This window comes from Ambystoma mexicanum, chromosome 11 (genome assembly GCF_040938575.1).
Source record: "Ambystoma mexicanum isolate Mex_15411 chromosome 11, UKY_AmexF1_1, whole genome shotgun sequence".
In the NCBI taxonomy this organism is placed as follows: Eukaryota; Metazoa; Chordata; class Amphibia; order Caudata; family Ambystomatidae; genus Ambystoma; species Ambystoma mexicanum.
The window spans coordinates 716,739,996-716,762,750 of NC_090934.1; the positions used below are offsets into that span (position 1 = coordinate 716,739,996).

Consider the following 22,755-nt stretch of genomic DNA (forward strand, 5'->3'; position numbering starts at 1 on the left):
GTAACAGTGCCAGGCTGATGCCTATCCCATATCTGCATAGAAGCCAAAACTGCTAACTTTGAAAACTATTGGTTTTATTGGAGCCTAAAAAGGTGCTGTTCTTGCCTTTACATGTTTAATGTTATATATATATATATTATATATATATATATATATTATATATATATATATAATATATATATATATATATATATATATATATATATATATATATATGAATGTCATGTTTGGAGTTGAAATGAGTTAGTGTTGTTGAAATAATATGGCAATTCATGTTAGCCATTACATGCATTAATTGTAGCCAATGCATGCGATGTGTTTATGGGTTTTGAGATGTAAATCCCGATTTTATCATCATTGACCCTAGGTAGGTTTATGGCTGATACAGTTCTCTAACTACTTGTATTGTTTCCTCTTGTTTTTGCTACAGGACTTCTATGAAGAATGTTCTGATTAGGTCCCAATAATCCCATTACTCTCCGTCCTGCTCTTCCTCACCCCAGTCCTTACCGCACGAGACTTCCATGCCTCGCGAGACAGAAACATGCAGCATTATAAACCAATCAGGACCCTTGAAATGGATAACCCCGGCCCCTCAGCTGGCGCAGGAAGTGGATAAGGATCCCCACCACCAATCCCTGTCCTGTTTGATACTCAACCAATGTCTTTCCTCAATTATGCCTGAGGTGGGCGTCGGAGGGTAAGGATTCCAGATATGGGGATTACCAGTAAGCAATAAGAACTTTGCCTCCTCACCCCAGTCTTTAAAGCATGAGAATACAACCAGTAATGTCAGGGGTCTGCATGCGGCAAACAGTGGAAAACTACACAGATGCAGTGCAAACAAATCAAAGTGTTAAGAATAAATCTGTTGTTGACAGAACTGCCTCACCAAAAGACTGTCTCAAAAGACCAACATACAATGTATAGTAAGCGATAAACAATTCTGGGAAGCCTACATGGTGCCCTACACATAGCCCCCATGGAGACAGCCTAAAAAGCTGCCCAGGAGGCAGACACAGGATGGATTAATCGGCCCGGCATAGTCTCAGGAGGGGGTTGAGCTGAAGCCTTTATGCCATTTTAATGAGTATTGCCATAGTAGGTTTCCAGCCTGCATGCCCCGGAAAGAAAATCACAAATAATTGCGTGCATTGCTTTATGTCTGCAGTCTTAGCCAAATGCAATTTCCCTACCCTGCCCACATCCAACAGATGGGCCGAGCAGGGCTACAATTGCCAGAGAACTCACTTGGCGGAACGGAGGACAAGCCCTCATGAAGATGAATGTCTGAGATGACCTTGGTTCTCAAGAGGGCGCTTGAAACTAGGCCTTCCAGGACAAACCTCAGATAAGGTATTGATGCAACCAAAACTCCCAATTCCCACAACTTCTAAGTGAAGCTCGTTGCCACCAGAAAAACAAAAAAAAACATTTGGAAGACAGAAAGCTGATATGCAATGTCTGTAATGGTTCAAAGGGGCAAGCACATAGAGCACTCAATACTAGGGTAACGTCCCAGTTCAGGAAAGTGGAACTCATCCTTAGAGAGGAAATCGCCACACCTTGAAGGAGGCAGGCCACCTGCTCCTTGATGGTGGCATTCAAAATACATGGGGCACTAAAAGCTCTCACTGCTGCCATCTAATCCCTAGGGGTAGAATGTGCGAAAAGCAACCAAGAAAATCCCAGACACGCACTGGATCACAGGACAGGTGGTCAAGATGGGTTTTGAGACACCAAGTGACAAAAGAACACCAGTGTCTAGCATTGGACTTGAGAGTGGAAGGGAGCCTGAAACCCTGGACTGCCATGGCAACAGAGGGCAACAACCCCCCTTTAAACATTACATATTCATCAAAAGCAGATGGACCAGGGTTGAGGCTGGAAGGTTGGACCATGTCAGGGATGATGGACGCAGAAACAGGGAGGAGGAACCCATTGTGAGGCAAAGAAAAATGGCAAACCAGAGCTTCCTTGGCCAGCATGGCTCTACCATAATGAAACAAACCCTGCCACTATTGACTTACAACACCACCAACTGAATGAGCGGGAAGGGAAGTAAGCAAACAATGAGGGTGGAGGCACCTGTGCTGATTCCAGGTCCTTGACATGTGCTTGGCGAGGAGAACATCCTAAATGGATACCAACAGATCCAGAGATGGAACTTCAAACCTGTTGCAAATTGACCTAAAAAAGGAGAGCCTCAGGGAATAATCCACTGATGATGGGAACATCATGCTTAAGGAACCTAGCTGACTTTCTCTACCCCGGTGTATAAGAGATACGGAAAGACAAGAATTTGTATTCTGAGTCTTCTGCCCAGGTCATGATCTCAATGGCCATCTGCTGGAGAGAATGCAATCCTGGTGCCACCCTAATGGTTGGCATACACCTTGTCCACCTTTATGTCTGTTTGGACTAGGATGCCCTCCACCTGAGATGACGGGCCAGGGCACAGAGGAATCTCGAGATAGCCAGAGCTCCCTCAAGTTCAAGGACCTTTGTTGCCCCCTTTTAGACCACTTCACTTAGATGGACAAGGGCCCCAGAGTGCACCCTAACCCATATGACTGGCATCTGTAGTAGGGATCTGGTCTTGAGGGGAATCCAATGGGAAGCCCTGTAGGCAGCACTTCTCCTCGAGCCATCATGAAAACGTCCTCCGGATACAGGGAAACTCACCGACGAGTCTGGAATAGTCCAAAAATGATGCATTCCAATGGTCCAGGGTATGTAACCCTAACAGCCCCATGTGAAAACTGACCCACGGAACAGCAAAGGCCGTTGATGCCATGCCTCCCTGTAACTCCAACCACTGGTGGGCTGAAGTCGCCTTCCTGTGTTAAAGGGCCCACCCGTCTGTTCCGAAGCTTGTTTTCCCAGATAGGACTAAAGAAGACCCTCCACCTCCCATGTGTTGTGTCCCCCTATAACCTCCATCTCCTCAGTAGGGACTTCTTCAAGTTCAATATCCAACCAAGCGTCTTCAGGAGGTGCCACACACTAGTCCTGTTGCTGCGGACAAGGGATAAAGAGGAGGCATGAATCAGCCAGTCACCCAGATAAGACAGGAAGCAAATTCCTTGCATGTGCAATAGGGCTACCAATGTTGTCAGGTCCTTTGTAAAGACCCAGGGGGCTTATCAGACGCTGAATGACAGAATCTGAAACTGAAAATGTTCCTCCTCTTCTACAAACCTGAGAAATCGCCTGTGACCCTCTCGTGTGGCAATGTGGAAGTAGTAATCCTTGAGGTTGATGAAGAAAAGGAAGTTGCCCCTTGAAACATATGGAATGACACCATGACGGGTCTCCATATTGAAAGGGGTCCTCTGAATGTATTTGTTCACTCTCTTCAGGTCTATGATTGGACTCCATACTCCCTGAGGGCTTCATAACCAGAAAAAAAATGCCATGCACCTCCTGTTCTTGCTCTTTACTGACAATGCCTAAATAGCCTTCTTCTGGAAGAGCTTCTCAATACCCCCCTGAGGGGCCAAATTCTTTGAAGAGCCCCTGTGTCAAGGATTATTATTATCCCTCAATCTTGGGGAATTGATCTGAATTGTCTATAGCAACCCCTGCAAACAATGCCCTCGACCCAAGTGTCTCCGATTTCTTTTTCCCAAAATGTGCTGACCAGCTAAAGGCAGACCCCCACTGGAGAGGGGACGTAGGGTTCTGGACTCCCGCAGTCAGGAAGTACCAGGGGCCGCTTGGTGGGTTATCCTTGAGCTTGCTTGATGGGCTGAAATTCCTCCTTGCACGAAATGTGTTATACATATAGCCCCTTGGTGCTTGAAATGTGGCTTTGCATTAGTATATATAAGGAGCTCTTATATAGGCATATCCAGACTAGGATTGCGATAGGGCATTGTCCTCCTTAGCTTACTCGACCAGCTTGTTAATACAGTAATCAATAATGTTGTTGTCCATTAAGTGCATCCACATCAAGAAGGCCTTTAGGAGTCTTCTCCTTTGCATCGTCTGAGCCAGTTTTACCTTCTGGCAGAGTTCATGGAGATGTGACCCAGGACAAGACCTCTCATAATATCCACTGAAATGTCCAAGGGCAGAATGATTTCCTTTTCACTGATTTCAAGGAGATCCTTGCAATCCTGTGGGAATCTGAACATCTTTGAGAAGAGACTGAGTAACCATGGTGTGCACCTGTCCTAAGTGCAAATCTTGCAGTCGCATGGGTCTTCTTAAGCGGAGCCTCCACCCTTTTATCAGTGGGGTCTGATGGCACAGCATATTGGGTGTCCAGAGGTATGTCCAGGGAAGGAAGTAAGAATGGAGTTGACTTTTATATCATCTGGATACACTTGGTTAAATCCCTGAAGCGGGTAGCAATTGGACGACACCCTTGGAACACATGCCTTCTCAGAATCTTTCCAGTCTCTAGTGATAATGTCCTGGACGCTTTGCAGCACAGGCAGACAGACTTCGGGACTGGAACATAATGACTGTAATCATCAGAAAACCCTTCAGGACCAGTGCTGCTTTAACATTTTGTAAATCCAGGTTATGTTGGAGATGCATGGCCATTTCACCCACAGTCTGATTCCTCAAGAATGTTCCTGCCACCACTCCCTCATCACCATCAGGTCAGGTTTGTCCAGGGTAGGAGGGTCCTTACGAGTACCCAACAGAGTGGGCACTGGAGCAAGTGGTGGATTCATCGCAGACAGCCTTGCGTCAATGGCTGCAATGACTCTGTCTCTGTAAACACGGTCCTGACCTCTGTTTCTGACATATTGATTGATAAAGTAGGCTCTGCCAAGAGAAGCCCATTCCTGTGGGGGAGCATTCCCCCTTCCTAGAACTTCTCCTCGGTGAGAGGGTCCTGGAGAGGTGGCCCCCACTCATGTTTCCATCCTTCCTGCCCCCTGGAGTGGGAACGGGAACACAGCCTATTCCCAATTTCAACAAGGAGGCATGCAGCGTCTCTGATCCGTGGTTAAGAGTCACAAAGGGTGTGATTTCCCTTACAAGCTTCCCAGCAGAAAAGCCTCCATTCGTTACCTGCACGTATAGGGGTTTTAGAAATGTCCCAGTGCGTGCTCCCTTCCCAGAGGCTTTCTGGCGTAAATCTCTACCACTTTATCTTAATATATTCAATGACCTAGTGTATTGGCAACTGCCGTAACGACACACACCTAGTGCATGTGAAGGTGGGAAGCTGTTCTTGTGGAACCTTTTTGTACACACGTTTCTGGAATTCTGTACAATAATTTCTAGACTCATTAAAGGTTTATTTCAGGCACACTTCAGGGGGTGAGTCACTGATTTAGTCTGTTCTTAAATGCCTCAACTCAGCCTTTCATCCTTCTGAGGTCAAAAAATTAGTACCAACAAAGGTAGGGTCATATTCGGTGTATATTTTTTCTATATAAAGTGCTTAAGTGTAAGTGCTATATAATAACACACCATTATCTTTTGGCCATGGATGTCTGCTTGCATTCAAAGTAATTTGGTAATATGGGCCTAAACACACTGATCTTAACGATAGATATGGCGATCCATTCTTGTATGAAATGTACATCACATTATAGTGATATCGTAACCATATTTTTCGTAGTGTACATTGCTATGTGACACCACTTCCTGTTTTGTCAATGGATGAAAGGTTGTGTTCCATCACATCCGGCGATATCACTTCAGGGTGGGGTCAAATTACATCACTTTCTGTGTTGTCATCAGGGGTCAAGGGTCATGTGATGTCACTTCTGCTACCCTTGGCATTTTGGTGAAATTACGTCTCTGGTGACCTCTGAATAACGTTCCAGTGGGATACAGAAGTAGCATTTACATGAAGAACGCAGAATTCTAGTCTAACAAAAAAGCTATCACGTTAAATGCTATCAGTAATTGTGTTAGGTAAGCCTTTTACAAAGATGAATCGTACCGTTGACATCACTCCTTTCTTTTTCCCAAAAGTGCCTAGTAGCTGCTTTGTGACAGAATGGGCAGAATGGGAGGAATGCAGCGCCACCTGCGGGCTGGGCATGAAGAAGCGACACCGGATGATAAAAATGACCCCAGCTGATGGATCCATGTGCAAAACGGAAACCACTGAGGTTGAAAAATGCATGATGCCTGAATGTCGTAAGTGATCACGATTACACATGTCGCGAAGTATCAGAAAACTTACATGTCTAAAATGTGTAAAGCCACTTTATAGTGATTCGTACTTATATTAGATACTTATTCATACTAATAGTTTCAACTCCATATGTGACAAAAGTTTTGGCTTTCATATAGTTTCCATGTTCGAATTGTTTTCATACCTTATCAGGTAATAAGAGTATGCCCAAGTACTCACAGCAGACAGACAGCATTGGCAGTGTATGCATCAGATGCCAGATATGCTCTCTCTAGTCCTCAGAGCTCACATCATATACCATTGCAAAGGAATGCTATCAAATGCCCAGGTCCTTAACCCATTGGCAGGGATTCCCATTCAATTGGGATGCAGTCACTCAATTACTGTCTGCTCTGAGAGGTAAAGTTCTATGTTAGGAGGCTGCAGCCATGTCCTTTGGGTCACACATTGGAAAAATCAGCCATTTTCAGATGGAGATGAGAAGGCAGGAATGGAGCTAGAAACAGTGATCGAGTGACCGGGAACGAGAATACAGAGTGATAACACGTGAGATAAGGGTGGAAGAGAGAGCGGTATAGGGGAAGTAAACCAGGGTAGAAGAGGACGATAAAAAGGGGTATTAATGTATGTATGTATTTATTTATTTATTTGATGTATTTTAGTTTATAAAATGAAAACTTTACAAAAAAATATATAAATAATGTAACATGCACAAATAGTTAATAATATATCATTTCACACCTCCTATACATAACATGATTGATAATATTTCATAATGTAAAACATTTAATTCAAATCAGAACATCTTATAAAATTAATTATATGTACAACTAAGCGTCCAATTTTCCTAAAACCCTTTTGTTATAATTTATTTGTCATGCATGCATAGGAGCTTACCAGTGCAGTCATCTATTATGTTCACTTAGAATCCTTTTGACTCTCTGCCCAACCCTGTAAAGTGCAATATGCATAGATATGTTGTTAGCATTTAAACAGCATACATAAAAGGCTTTTCATTTTATAGCATCATAATTATGTACATAACTGCCACACATAGTCATGTTTAAATATCCAAGCTCACTGCATTCGGTCACTATGTTCTTTGCTGTTTTCATCATATGTTTCTTCTTGCACATAAAAGGGGTATTAAGCATAAGGTAAACGAGTGTGTGTGTGTGAGTGAGAGAGGGAACAAGAAGTAAAGAAAAGGGGAAGATAAAGGAGGGAAGCGAGGATGGAGTGATGGAAGGGAACGACTGCCAGAGAGAAAAGATAGAGAATGACAAAATGATAAAAGGAGTGAGAGGAGCTGCTGGGAATACAAAGAAGATAGGAAGAGAGAGTGTCAATAGTAACACTGGAGAAAGAAGTTAGAGATAGGAACACACAAAATGAGGAACAGAGATGGGAGAAAAAAGGAATAAGCAGGCACGAACAAAGGAAATTAGAACGAGAGGTTGGCAGGGTATTTAGGAGACCAACATAAATAGTGAAAGGGGGCAGAGCTATAGAAAGAAATACAGGTGGGAGGGGTAGAAGAGGTAAAAAGGCAGCTGAGGAAAGAAACAGAGGGGCAAAGAAAAGGGAAACAAGGGTGAAAGGAGACCCAGATTGAAAGGGAGAGCAACCTTTCAGTGTGGGGTCAGAAGCCCACCCATCAGGAGACTCATCAAAGCAGAAAGACATTTTCACATCACACTCTCCACATTCCTCCCTGTGATGCTGCACTTTTGCTGCGCACTTCACGATGCTCACAACGCACCCTAGGCACCACACTGCCACTCCTGCATGTCATATGCCACTGCTACAACTTCATCCTCATTTTTCGGCATGTTGGGAGTGCACCCAGTTTCCAAGTCCCATTCTGATTGGATTGCAGTTGTGAATCTACCGTCATTCGTTGGTTTTCACCAGAATATTTTTTCCCGTACTTGTCTGCGGATATTGCTTTGTCAGGGGGCTCAGCAGAACCTGAGCCTGCCAGGTTGCCAGGCAGGGCCCATGTGAGTGTGCAGTGTTGAGTGCAAATTAACAAGGGGGGTCCTGGGAGTCCCTCTGCCAGACATTAGTCCTGGGTACGAGAGACTTACCCAGAGTCTTTAGCTCACTACCTTTCACAGAGAAGAAATATCCCAAACATATCAGTCTTTGTCCTGCCCTGGGGCAGTCCAGCACCGAAATGCTAGGCAATTCTCCTCTGAACAAGAGTACCAACAGAAACCCCAGACACGTGTTTCGGTCTGGTTGGACCTCCTCAGTAGGGTGGATCTGTGCCTCTCTAAGAATAGTGAGCAAGGGGTCCACGTCTGGATTCCCCTAGTAACTTAGGGTGAGACCCAAAGTTACTTAAATACGCTAATTAACAAGGGGGGTCCTGGGAGTCCCTCTGCCAGACATTAGTCCTGGGTACGAGAGACTTACCCAGAGTCTTTAGCTCACTATCTTTCACAGAGAAGAAATATCCCAAACATATCAGTCTTTGTCCTGCCCTGGGGCAGTCCAGCACCGAAATGCTAGGCAATTCTCCTCTGAACAAGAGTACCAACAGAAACCCCAGACACGTGTTTCGGTCTGGTTGGACCTCCTCAGTAGGGTGGATCTGTGCCTCTCTAAGAATAGTGAGCAAGGGGTCCATGTCTGGATTCCCCTAGTAACTTAGGGTGAGACCCAAAGTTACTTAAATACGCTAATTAACAAGGGGGGTCCTGGGAGTCCCTCTGCCAGACATTAGTCCTGGGTACGAGAGACTTACCCAGAGTCTTTAGCTCACTATCTTTCACAGAGAAGAAATATCCCAAACATATCAGTCTTTGTCCTGCCCTGGGGCAGTCCAGCACCGAAATGCTAGGCAATTCTCCTCTGAACAAGAGTACCAACAGAAACCCCAGACACGTGTTTCGGTCTGGTTGGACCTCCTCAGTAGGGTGGATCTGTGCCTCTCTAATAATAGTGAGCAAGGGGTCCACGTCTGGATTCCCCTAGTAACTTAGGGTGAGACCCAAAGTTACTTAAATACGCTAATTAACAAGGGGGGTCCTGGGAGTCCCTCTGCCAGACATTAGTCCTGGGTACGAGAGACTTACCCAGAGTCTTTAGCTCACTATCTTTCACAGAGAAGAAATATCCCAAACATATCAGTCTTTGTCCTGCCCTGGGGCAGTCCAGCACCGAAATGCTAGGCAATTCTCTTCTGAACAAGAGTACCAACAGAAACCCCAGACACGTGTTTCGGTCTGGTTGGACCTCCTCAGTAGGGTGGATCTGTGCCTCTCTAAGAATAGTGAGCAAGGGGTCCACGTCTGGATTCCCCTAGTAACTTAGGGTGAGACCCAAAGTTACTTAAATACGCTAATTAACAAGGGGGGTCCTGGGAGTCCCTCTGCCAGACATTAGTCCTGGGTACGAGAGACTTACCCAGAGTCTTTAGCTCACTATCTTTCACAGAGAAGAAATATCCCAAACATATCAGTCTTTGTCCCGCCCTGGGGCAGTCCAGCACCGAAATGCTAGGCAATTCTCCTCTGAACAAGAGTACCAACAGAAACCCCAGACACGTGTTTCGGTCTGGTTGGACCTCCTCAGTAGGGTGGATCTGTGCCTCTCTAAGAATAGTGAGCAAGGGGTCCATTCATAAGTGCACCAGAAGCTCCGTAAATGAATGGAAAGCGCCCAGACAAATGAGCTGTTTCACCTAAACAACAAACATTTCATTGTTGAACCTCTTTCTGTGTATCAAAATTATTTTCCCCATTTAGACATAAGTCAAGAGAAATCCCATTTCACTTAATTGTTTATTTCGGATTTGTAAAAACAATCCACAAAACAACATAAAAAATCAACAATTGTCAAATCCCAGGCCAAATAAAAACCCAGTGAAATATAACATCACAGAGCTCTCAAATGCCAATAATTGGTTCACATCGAAAGTTAATAGAGAGATGTTCTTCTTGTCCATGTGCATTGCAAGTAGCATGCACCTTTTAAAGCACTAGTAACATCTGGTAAACTCAATAATAGCATCAAAGCAGGTTTCCAACAATTAAAACCAAAACCCTTTGGTAAAGTTTAAGAATAACATCTACACATGTTGTTAGATATGGCGCAGAAAAGAATGAGATGTGCCAGGAATTCTCTAGAACCACAGAGGCACCAGGTTTTCTTTGCATACTTCCTACCAGACCAGTTGCTGGTCACTGCCCTAAAGTGTAGGGTGTTTAGTCTGGCTCGAGTCAATAATGACTGATGATCGAGATTAGTTACCAAGTGAAGATATGTAGCCATCCCAGCAGTTGGCAACAGAGGTGAGATGATTGCCCGGAAAACCCGCTGCTAGGTGGCGGTTTCCAGGAACCATGTAACAGCCGTACCGCCACCTGATATCCTGTGCCACCGGGATATCACACGTTGTGGTGGTAACTGTAAATCTCTACTTCCACAGAGTCCCATAGGACTTCATGAAATTGGGGATACAGAAGTACCAGCACCGTTGCTGACCCATGTGGCCAGGGAAGGGCATAGGTTACCTGACTCCAATTCTGGGGGTGGTTATCTGCGGAATGACCACATGGGGAAGGCCAACCAAGGTGGGGCAGAGATGGCTGACTAGAAGAAGACCTTTCATACACCCCCGCACCTTTTTGAGGGATACTAGTCACCAGTCATTGCCTTCACAGCTGTATATGATATATAGTAATATAGAACTTCTTGTTAAAAACCATAGACACACACATACTTGTTCCGATGGGTCTAATGGGACAAAGAAGAGGGTCTGGGTAATGAAGATCATGCCCACCGAGAACCACAGAGTGCAGGCTAGTAGTTCCGATCAGCTGACCAATGTCCAGAACTTTAAAACAGCCGACAAGCCGGAAAGATAGAGACATACTATACCCAAGGCTGGTTGTGAAGCCAGAGGGATGCCGAGCAGACTGGAGACAGTCACGATTATGGCAGTGTCGGAGGAGGAGGCTCTGAGACCGGAAGTCGGCTGTATGGACGTAAGCAGCAAGAACCACTCTACTGGGAGAGCCACTGCAGGGAGAGGCTCGGGAAGCCTTTCCAGCGCTGACTAGAAGACAAAGCTTACCACTGGGCGATGCGCAGACCACAGAGAGCACTGAAGCAGACGGGGAGACCGGCAAGCCCATACAGGTAGATTGGGGTTCTGGGGCACTTCGAGGCATACACAGCACGCCAATTGAAAGTAATTGGAAAGCACTGGAGAGTCTGAGCAGGGAAGCTTGGGCAACCTGTCAAGCACATGAAGTTGCAAAAGAAAGGCGGGCAAAGGCCCAATTCTCACATGGAAATTAATATGAACATATGAGAGTGTTACAACATTGGCAATGAGTATACCAGGCACCTTGCATGAAAGTCTGGGACCTGCACACAAAACACAAGTATTAAAGTCTTAACCAAGTCCCGGCAAGAGAGTACCCCAGGCCCCTTTTTGTTTATGAGTTAGAAGACTCACCCCTGAGCTGTGTTGAATTCAAACAAGGAAAGAAAGCAAGTCTTCTGAAGGATTGAAACGACCAAGCAGGGAAGGAGCAACTTTTTGCTCTATTTTTCTTTTTGTTGTAAACTTGGGAGAGAGAGAAACCCTTTCTACAATGACTGATAAGGGTATTCTCTCCACAAGGCAAACAATTTCCAATGATTTTAAAGTAGTTGAAAGACCAAGACGATGGAAATCCTTTCTTGGCGTTTTTGGGTTAAACTTGTAAACCAATGTGCTGAAAGCAAGCAAGAGGAGGAACTAAAGAAACCTTTTAAATGTGTGAAACCCTGGGGAAGAGAAACAAGTCCCCTGGAAGGAAGAGATTGCAAGTAGAAGAAAGGACAATCTCTTGATAAGAAATCCTTACCATATATTATTATTATTTTTTTTTTTTATTAAAAGAAGGAAATGATCTAGTTTGTTTCCAAACTTTTCCATTTTACACCATTTACAAAAACATCATTATAAAACACCTTCCACAAGAAAAATTACAATCTCAACAATCAAATGGTGGCACCATCATTGTTGGACATAGTTCAAAGATTGTTATAGCCATAATATACAAAGTTGTTGCATAACGCAATGTGCGATCCATGACCATAGGGGAAATCAGTCATAGAGCATACGTTACCTTACAATAACATCATTGTCGACAACATCAAGACATCGCAACAGAAGCATATAACATCAACAATCTTGCAATGTGCAAAAGAATTGGTAGCATAACTACTATTGTAGAATATGTCATTTTGAGACATCATTGATTGAAGAAGTGCATAACATAACACTGTTATAGCGTACATCATTTTGGCAACATCAACGTTTTTGAAGATTGTACAAAACTTGAGGTAACCATTGTTCCATGCTTAAGAAAAACAATGGTTTACTACAACATAACATGTTGCATCAAGCCTCAACCATATAGCTGATGAAACAATTGTTACGGCCTATACTGTTACGTCCCAGTATTCCAGAAATATTCAGAAAGGCATATATTCCAACACCATTATATTCTGTAGCTTGAGCTGCAAGGTAAACAGGGGTCAATCCCTACCACGATGCCCATGCATTAGGAATATTACTCACTTTGCACATCACCCCTTCTCATTCACTGTGTGTCAGTCCTTTGTTAGGGGCTTCACACATACCACTGTGATTGGATTGTGCTGAAATCTCATTAGCCACACACATGGCATCTTTAAACTTGTGAAGTAATTTGGTTAGGGACAAGATTAGCGTAAAACTGTCGCCTTGTAAGCATCTTGCCCAAAAGGAGTGACAGGCGAGTTCTGTATGTGCATGATTGAACATGCCAAGCAGAATGCATCTGTCATTTTCAAAGTAAGAACAATGTACGAGATGTTTCAGTGTTTCAAACTCGTTGCCATCTTTACAGAAGTCACAGTTTCTATCAGAATCAGTTATAGGTGAAGTGTCCCAATATGTTTTATAGGATTTGTTGGAATCGATAGTCTTAATCCAGTCCCACTCATACAGTTTGCGCTTTACACTGGGGAGACCTTGACCTAAATCACCAATTGAAGAGTCGATGTTTGCTAGAATTAAATTCATTTGAACTGCAAAGGTTACTATTGACTGAGGATTGCCGTCATGAAGAATAGTATTAATATCTTGATACAAAGTGTTGCTAGCTGGATCTAGAATTTTGTCATACGTTGATAGTCTGCGCCAGGTGAATCTAGACGACAATGAAGACAGCCCTAATTTGTGTTCTATAATTGACTGGGGTACAGCTGCTGCCAAACTCCAAAGTGTGTTTCCATAATTAGGATTGGACGTTGGAACAGTATCCAGGTTAAGTAAACATGAGTCCAGTCAATACAGGAGAATTGTTTCCACCTTCAATAGATAGAAGTTGATGATGGGAAGCAGAGAAACCTTACAGTATTTGTTAAAAAGACGTTTAATCTGCGAAGCCAGAGGGCGTGCTTTATCCTTTATCCGCATAGACCATGTTTTAGCTGAATTAGAATCAGATAGAGAGGAGCCTAAATAGCTAAGAGTGTTGACCAATTTGATAGGGTTGCCAGAAATATACTATCGATAAGACCTTGGCCTTTTCCGTTTTTTGAAAATGATAATTTTCGATTTACCCGGGTTGGCCTGCAGGTTGTGTTGGGATGCACATTCTTGAAATGTGTTTAGTTTCAACTGCAGACTGGTGGGAGTCCAGTCGAAGAGAATGATGTCATCCGCAAAACAGGGCCAGGGTAAACTTAACCTGCCCAATCTAATTGGATACATGGAAGGACTTGCCCACAAGTTGTCAATATTGCAAATGTATAAGTTAAAGAGTGTGGCAGCAAGGTTGCACCTTTGTTTGACACCCGTCAATATGAGTATAGGAGACGTAAGGGCGCCATCCTTGCTTACCCAAACTTGATAAGTAGTGTTAAGATGAAGCAATGCAATCAACTGAACGAAGTGGGATGGGATGCCCAATTTGAGCATCTTAGTCCACAGCAGTTCCCTGATGGCTGAGTCAAAAGCAAAAGATAGGTCTAACGCAGCAATGAAGATTGTACCAGAATTAGTTATTTTGGACTTCACAAGAACTTGAGTGATGAAAAAAGGAGTTTAGTGAAGTTCCCATTTCCCGGCGGAAGCTCACCTGAAATTTGGAGAAAATGTAATTCTCATAGGTGTCCCTTTCGAGATGTTTCCTAAGGAGAATTGCAAATACATTTGCTGAAGCGTCCATTAAAGTGATGGCACAGTAATTAGCAGGGTCCTGAGGATCGCCCTTCTGAAATATCGGGATAATGCGCCATGAAACTGGGTGATATTGGTTCTAAGAATAAGATCGAACTTAGAAAAAAGAATTGCTGCCCAGAAATGGGGGTCTGACTTCATAATGCATGAGGGTATACCATCGGGCCCAGCAGGCTTTTATGTTATAAGCTGTCCAATAGCCCAGAGGATATCGTTTGGAGAAAAGGCATAGTACTCAGATGAACTTAGATAGAAAATCCCTGAGTTGTAAGCTGCATACTGAGTAGGTAAATTACATTTTGCACTCAAATGTTTCTCCCAGCATTCGGCTGAGATCGCAGAAAAAAAGTTATATTGGTGAGTGTGTGTGTTACCGCTGAGGATTTACCAGATACTACATGTGTCACTTTTACAGAGCAGGGACAGCATCTTTTGATTATCCTTTAGATGCATCTGGTGCATAAGACCTTTCATATTTTGAGCAGATGTTACGCTTCATTAGGTCATATGTCTTAGTGCACAAATTAAGAGACAATATATTCCTATGCTATGCTATGTGTGTATTGAAATCATGATGGTGACGTTCAGAAGGATTGAACTGCTTTCGCACCAAAGAAAGAAGATGGCTTCTAATGATCAGGTTGTTCCATGCTTCTCTTTGCGATGCAGTAAAAGATAAGTACTGGACGTCGTAAACACGCCACGAGTCCCTATTGACTGAAAAAGTTAGTTCCCTACAGAGCCTAGGGTGCCATTTCTGCAAACAGAAGGCATATTGTGTATGCAACAACAGATGCTATTCAGCCATATCTACTCCATAGTGATAATCCTGTAGACCGCTGGGCTTTGACTCGAGCACGGTTTGATTGCTTATGGTTAGGGGCACAAATTAAAGCTGGGAAGATAGTGTGCAACCTACAGCTTGCCCCTTTTGTCAGTGGCCGGCGGAGGATCTGCTACACTTTGTATTGTTCTGCCCACATTATATAGACTTAAGATGGAGAACACTTTTGTCACTACTCAGATCGGCCGGCATGTTTCAGGCTAAGCCTGCCTTATGTTATTTGGAGTCAGCTGCTACGATTCCAGTGGCCTGGGGTATGGTGGATTATTTGAGACGGGCCTGGTATCGGAGATCCAAAACCGTGGCACAGAATTTGATTGAGCTCTGAAATTTTAATCGTAATGAATTGTTTGGCTGCTCTCTGTGGGTATTATCTTATTTACACGCATGCACATTTTACATCTGTATGTATTGTTTGTAGATTTATACTCTAGATATGTTTTAATACGTTGAATTGACTTTTGTAATGTATGCTTTTTTTATTCTGTTAATGGTTCATGGATAATTTGTTTCCGAATAAACATGTATGATGATGATGATAATATGCGATCTGTACAAGCTAAAGCTAGCAAAGGGTCAGTGACTAAAGTTTTGTTGTTAAACTGGACCCGTAATTGAATAGGATAATGGTTGCTACAGTGTCTGTTTAAGATGATGACTGAGTTGACCAACCCCAAAAGTCCAGACAAGACAAAAAAATAATGATGCTGTGAAAAATGTTGAATAGAAATGAACGATTGGGTCTCTGGTGACCATTTTTCTTGGGGTCACTCACCCATCTGAGGATGTTGGGGGTATCCAGTGGAAGTTCGGATTCAATTGTGACAACGTGGCCTGATTGACCAGAACCTTGAGTGTTGTCAGGCATAAAAGGTACATTCAGAACAGAACTAGTTACTCTGGAAGTGGACTGCAATGAGTCAGGCTTACGACCAACACTATGTGGTTCATCCTGGACCTGGAGTACGCATACCCCGTTAGACCCAGCGTTCACCACTTTTGGTCTGACAGACTTAGCGGTCGAGCTTGGCATGTTCATAGTACGGCCTGAAAGACTACTTGTTGGTTACATTGTGTCATTTGGTGGACATCACTGCTTGGCAGTGTCCCAGCCAATATTCTTTCATCATTCAAGCTTTGAGGAAAAGGAAAACTCGTATGATTGTTGCAAGCTAACTGATAAAAATAGTTGGCATTGTTTTAGGGCTGGAGCCGAAGGAAATTTCGACACACTGGCTCCATTTCCCACCATAGGAGGACCATTTAAAGTTGAGGCAACAGCTAGCTCATTAGATAGGGAACCTTCATTGTTTCTGCCCTGGGGATCGATGTTGAGTACTGTTTTGGACTCTTCATTCAATTGTTTTAGGTCAATTGCAATGTCATCCTTTGAGATGTTACGCAGGTGTTTTGAGTTGGGATTACACCGAAGCACTTTACCTGCTTTTTTGATTATTTTTTTTTTGCTTGTGGTAGTGCATTATTACTATTTACTTTTTACATTATTTTCACGTTTGATTGCTCTTGCTTGCGCTCGCCTCAGTTTCCACAAGAAGAAGGGCACAGAAGTACCAACAGATACATTTACAACACCACTCTCAGTTTGGCCCATTGCCTCTCCTAGAGTGGAACCATTCTGATCCAGCAACTCAGTGAGAGGCGATGAGCTGTCAGGTGAATCATCCTGCGCCATACTTGTGCTTTCGGACACATAAACCTTGGATCCCTCCTGTGGGTGAGGTATTTGTGAGATAAAATGCCTAAATATATTGTCCAATTTAAGGGCATTCAATTGCATCACAGACAACAGATCATTGACCAGAGGTTTGTACACGGATGCATCTTTGATGGAATGTCAGAGTGTACTGCAGCATGAGATCTCAGTGTAGGTGTACTCAAGTCTAACTCGTTAGAGTTTTGAGTGGTATTACTGATGATTGTCTTGGCAGTTATCATCTTTAGGTTTTCGATAAGAGGATCTAGAATCAGACGTTTTTCAAAATGAAAATTTGATTCAGCCAACATGAAGCCCTCCAGTTTGCATACTTTAGCTGTATTGTCAGAAATAGAGGATTTGATGTTGTTCAACCAAAGATGGGTTTGCTCATGATCCTTGTCAAGAAGGTTCATGATCCAAGACATAACAGGGAAGGAGAGAGCATCAAGCTCGGGATTCACACAAGATTCAGAACTACTACTGTGGGGTGCCGATGTGTTGTGTGTGTGCTTGTTACATGTAGAATCTGTACCTAAATTATTAGGAACCCCTGTGAGTGTGTCCATAGTTGTGAGAGCCAGACCTGGCGGGGGGAGCTTGGCCAGGCAACGTTGGATAGCTTGTCGCAGGATGCTCCCCCTTCATTGCTTGAGATCTACCATAATGGGAAATTACCTCCCTGGATGTCTCCCAGGCATGTTATGTAAACAGATTTCTTCGACCTCAGATGGCAAAATTGAACAAGGAGAAGCTGCTCCCAAGGAAATACTGCAACATTTCCCCCATTCCGTTTGTAAGATAGGGGCCAATATTGAGACATCAGTAATACAGTTTGTGTAAGGCTCCTCAGTGCATAAATCAGACATTGAGGTGGCCACAACAGTTACCGTCCTGGCCCCAACTTCAGAAAAACTTGAAAACGAATGTTGTGCGTGATGGACATTGTGAGCATGAAACTGCACAGCTGCAGGATTAGTGTGCATGCAAATGCTTTTGTAGGTTCAACCGCCAAAGATTGCTGACTGTATGGGATCGTGATGGAGTCCACAATTCGTTCTGAGAACTGTATATTGGGAGGACTCTGGGTACCTAAGTCATCACTGGAGTCATGGTATTGAAGGGGGGCAGTAGTGTTCATTTTCTGTTGAGTTAAGCATTTTGAAAGGCACTTACCGCTACGTAAGATGCCTACCATAATTAAGCGCATAGAAGATCTGACAGAATTAGAATTTCCCACACATTAAACAGATGTACTTATAGCAGAGCATGCACACATTTGCTGCTGGATAGAACACTACTTCTAAGTGCGGATAAATTAGATGCCCCAGCTGCAAACAATAGAAAATGGTCCAACACTAGATAGCATTAAACCAGATGCATGCATGCGACAGAATAATAGTTCAGTGTGACCGTTACTACTCAACTAAACTGCAAATACTGCCCTTGCTGTGCGGCCACTCATTAAAAAAGAGACCGGAAGCTAAATGCTCACAATGCTCCCAAAGCTCAGCGTCCAAAGGAAGGCAGTAAAGCAGAACTGACAGTGCAATATCAATACAAAAAACACACCACACACAACAACAAATTAACACTTAGCCACTCCACACCTGCCCGCCACACTGCCAAACAGCACAACAGCCCACTTGCGGGCCATTTCCGGGTGCGCACGTGGGTGCGCCTATCCGTGCTGTTCAATAGGCGGACTGGTGCAGGGAGAGGACGGAGTCACAATGAGAAGGAAATGTTGGAAATTGTTTTCTTCGTGTTTCAAAACAGCAAACACACAAAACGTCCTCTTACAGACTCGCGTCTCAGGACCACAAGGACCACGACAAAGCAGGCAGTAGAGCGTCCCACAGCACAACAGCCCATTTGCAGGCCACTTCCCATATATTTGAAAGTGGTGGAAAAGCTGAGAAGAGGCAAACATCCTCTTGAGGCTTAGGAGACTGCAAACTGTGAAAGAATTAAAACACATAGGGGAAGGGAACCCCCTTACAATGATGATGTAACCTTTGGCTGTTTATTCCTTTGACACCCTTTTGGATGTTTGAGTTTAACTTGTGAACTACAGCTGCAAGCAGTAGCTAGAGAACATTAAGCGGGAGATGCCCATCACTGCTGCCTGCTGCCACCTTGGAGCTCACTTGCCACCAACACTTCAGCATAGGACATGGTTCAATGAGCATCATGAGAGGATGAGGGAAAAACAGGTGGAGCAAGTATGGGACCAGTGAAAGCAACTGTGTGGAACATGGCTACGGCATAACAAGACTTGTGTACATTTGCAGATCCATTCCCTGGTCTCAACACCCCCATTTCACTAAAATTGATTCAATTCACACAAGGTGGCAATGAACCTCAATTAACACTGAACAACACCTTCCCACTTATTTATTATTTTATTGCAAACAGTAATATGTTATGTTATGTTACTTGGCATTTGTATAGCGCCTTATGTATCATTGGTATGATCTCAAAGCGCTGGTAGGTTGAACGCCCTCGGGAACCGCAGTTCAGTCAGTAGAGAGGGAGAGTGTGGTATGGTGCGTGGGCGTACCAGATATGTGTGCAGCTGGTGTGGTTGTTGCAGGAATGCTGCTTCTTAACGGTATGTGTGGTGCTGATGAAATCAGTTGGATGGGTTCAATCTGGAGGATGGACACTCAGACTGAGTTTCGGCTGCGTTAGGTCTGAAGAGACGCTTAAGCTAGCGGGAATGTGCTCAGCTAGCTTTGTTTTATTAGGATGATGTGGAGTTTGTGGGGGTCATGTTAATTATGAGAGCAGCTAGACAGAATGTGTCATAGTACAGCTGTGTTCTAGTTGAATGAAGGTGTATAGGGGAGAGTAAGCATAGTAGTTTGATATGGTGATTACCAGTAAAGCGCCTGTGATCAAGCACGAGAGGAGGACACGGGGCGTACATTTAGGCACAATTTCTAAGTTCATCAATACCACAGTTACGCTATTAGGCACATTTTCTAGATTCAACTTTAGCACAGTGACGCTATTAGGCACACTTTCTAGATGTAACTTTACCACAGTGACTATACTACAGAGACACTATTAGGCACATTTTCCAAATTCAACTATACCAGTTACGCTATTAGGCACATTTTCTAGATCCAACTTTAGCACAGTGACGTTATTAGACAGACTTTATAGATTCAACTATACCACAGTGACGCTATTAGGCACATTTTTTAGATTCAACTAGACCACAGTGACGCTATTAGGCACACTTTCTAAATTCAACTCTACTCCAATGACGCTATTAGGCACATTTTCCAGATTCAACTTTTGCACGGTGACACTATTAGACTTTCTACCTTCAACTATACAACAGTTATGCTATTAGGCAAATATTCTAAATTCAACTATACCACAGTTCGCTATTAGGCACATTTTTTAGATCCAACTTTAGCACAGTGACGCTATTGGGCACATTTTCCAAGTTCAAACTTCGGCACACTTTCTAGATTCAACTTTAGCACACTGATGATATTTGGCACACTTTCTAGGTTGAGCTTTAATACTTTAATATCATGCTGTCATTTAAATAAAGACTGACTATAGAGTTGCTCCATATATAACAATACCTATACACTAGACAAATCTGTTGGCTTTGTCCATGTTTGTTTTTAATATAACCTCAGTTTAACTAACAAATATAAGTCAAGTGGCTGAAGGCATCAAAGGTAAAGCCATTTTTATTACATCAGTAGCACATTCATATTTGCAACTAAGCCATTAGCTCTCAGACGGCTTAGAAATAACACTTATTCCAGACTTGGGGCATTGGAGCACTGGCCCTTTGGTTCCTAAAAACCAGAAGCTCACGCAAACCGACCAGGAATCTTACTAGAACTTAGGCGCAGCAACCAACAGTTCCAAGTGCTCTGAGTTAACTGAGTTTCTGTAAATGAAATACTCATATTCTATTAAATGTGTTTATTGTTCTAATTGATTTCAATGTTGTACATATAGCTTCATTTCACTGTCAAACACATTATTCTTTATAATTGAAAGATGATAGCATACGATTTGTTAATCTTTCCATATGCATCCAAATCTGTCTTTTTACTCCCCTTGCCCTCCATCAGAGGGCTGATATTCACTTCGCTGAACTCCCCATTCCTCCCTCCACCTGAGGTCTGTTACAGGATCCTTCACCCAATGCCCCCTCCAACACTGGGCTGGTGCATGGCTTCCTTCAATCTACATTTCCCCCTTTACACCTGGGTTGACAACGGGCTTCCTTTACTTCACTTCCTCCCATCTACCCATTGACTGGTACTGGGTTCCTTCTATTTCTCATCCAGCATTATCTCATCCCTAGGCTCGTATTGGGCTACCATGAATCTTCACCCCCACCCCACGTAAATCCAATTATTAACATGCTTCTCTTTTCTTAACTGATAAATGCAAATTGTTCCTACAAGCATCACCGTTTATTCGTGAAGAAACCAGGAATGGGCTGCTACTCTCATGTTTTGCCCTATATACAGTGTTGTGCTGTCTCTGATTAAACATACCTATCCATATCATGTGATTACCTTCATCATATACGAATGTGGTAATGTTCGTTAAAAATACAGAAAAAAACATTCTTCTAGGATTTCGTTCCCTATATGTGTGTTATTACTCTTGCCAGATGTTCACAACTAAGTCCATATTACAACATATGAAACAAATCATCAACTTAAAAAACATATTTTAAACCCAACCATCTCCCATATATGTATTTCTGATGCTTAGTGTCATTCGTGTGAACATAATTGTATATAATATGAAAAAGGTCACCATTGCACTCTTCAAAACAATTCTCTCTCAAATTCTTACATACGCCTTCATTGCAGAGCAGAAGAATGCCTAAAACCACCCTCGTTTTGGTGAAGTCTGATTTCAATTGGGATACAGAATACATATAGAATATATATATATATATATCACAGGGCGTACAGTAGCAGCCCTGTAGTTATGCGGAAGTTGCTCAACTCATAGAAAGAGCACCTTTTGCCCCCCCCCCCGGACGAATCCCCACCAAACAATGCAAAATAAGTATATGACCCCCTTAGAATGAGTTCGCAAAGTTTAGTGGGGTTTCATCCGGGGGGGGGGGGGCAAAGTTATATGGGGGTCCCATAATTTTTGTAAATCTTCATAGACGTAATGGAAAAAATGTTGCTCACGCCTATAGCCCAAACCGCTAGACGGATTTTCACCAAATGTGCACCAGGAAGGGCGGCTTGGTCCTAAAGGTGTGTTTTTGTAGATTTGGTGTAAATTAGTCCAGTTTTCCCAAAAAGTAGATACAAAGAAAATGTGTGATGTTTGGGATTGGTCCGTGGACACACTTCCTGTTTCGGGGGCCATGGACACCTCTGGATCAATCAGAGAGCAGCGTGATGTTTGCAGACATCGTACGCACCCGCAGATTGGTCGGTTAAAAACATGAGGTAGGTCAAAACTTTTGAAACGGACGGCATGTTGGATTCACGAATAGCGCCGTAGTCTGTGGACATCGCAATAAAACCATTAAAAAAAACACAATATTGCACTTGTCAAACAAATTACACTATCCCTGGGGAGTTGAGGGGTGATGAGGGTGGGATGGAATATGGCCATAGAAAGACACACATCGGGTGTTTTTCTTCTCCAATGTCCACAAACATCTGAGATGTTCCTTCCTATGATGTTTGCAAATATCTCAGATATTCAGGGACATCCATACATATTTCTGAATTACAGGGACAGTCAAAAGCAGTTTTTGGATGGCTCATAACTTTGGTACCACTCAATGCAACTGCATGAAGTAATGCAGTGTCATTTTAGACCTAACCCTG

The 22,755-nt window shown here is 43.3% G+C and overlaps 1 protein-coding gene across 2 annotated transcripts in view; it reads left to right on the top strand.

Moving 5' to 3' along the window:
* SPON1 (spondin 1) overlaps positions 1 to 22,755 on the top strand; it is a 1,209,493-nt gene that overhangs the window by 1,086,520 nt on the left and 100,218 nt on the right. For both annotated transcript variants that reach the window (XM_069623584.1, XM_069623585.1), the window contains exon 13: positions 5,947 to 6,114. In XM_069623584.1, the coding sequence (XP_069479685.1) occupies positions 5,947 to 6,114 (168 nt within the window). The remainder of the gene's footprint in view (positions 1 to 5,946; positions 6,115 to 22,755) is intronic.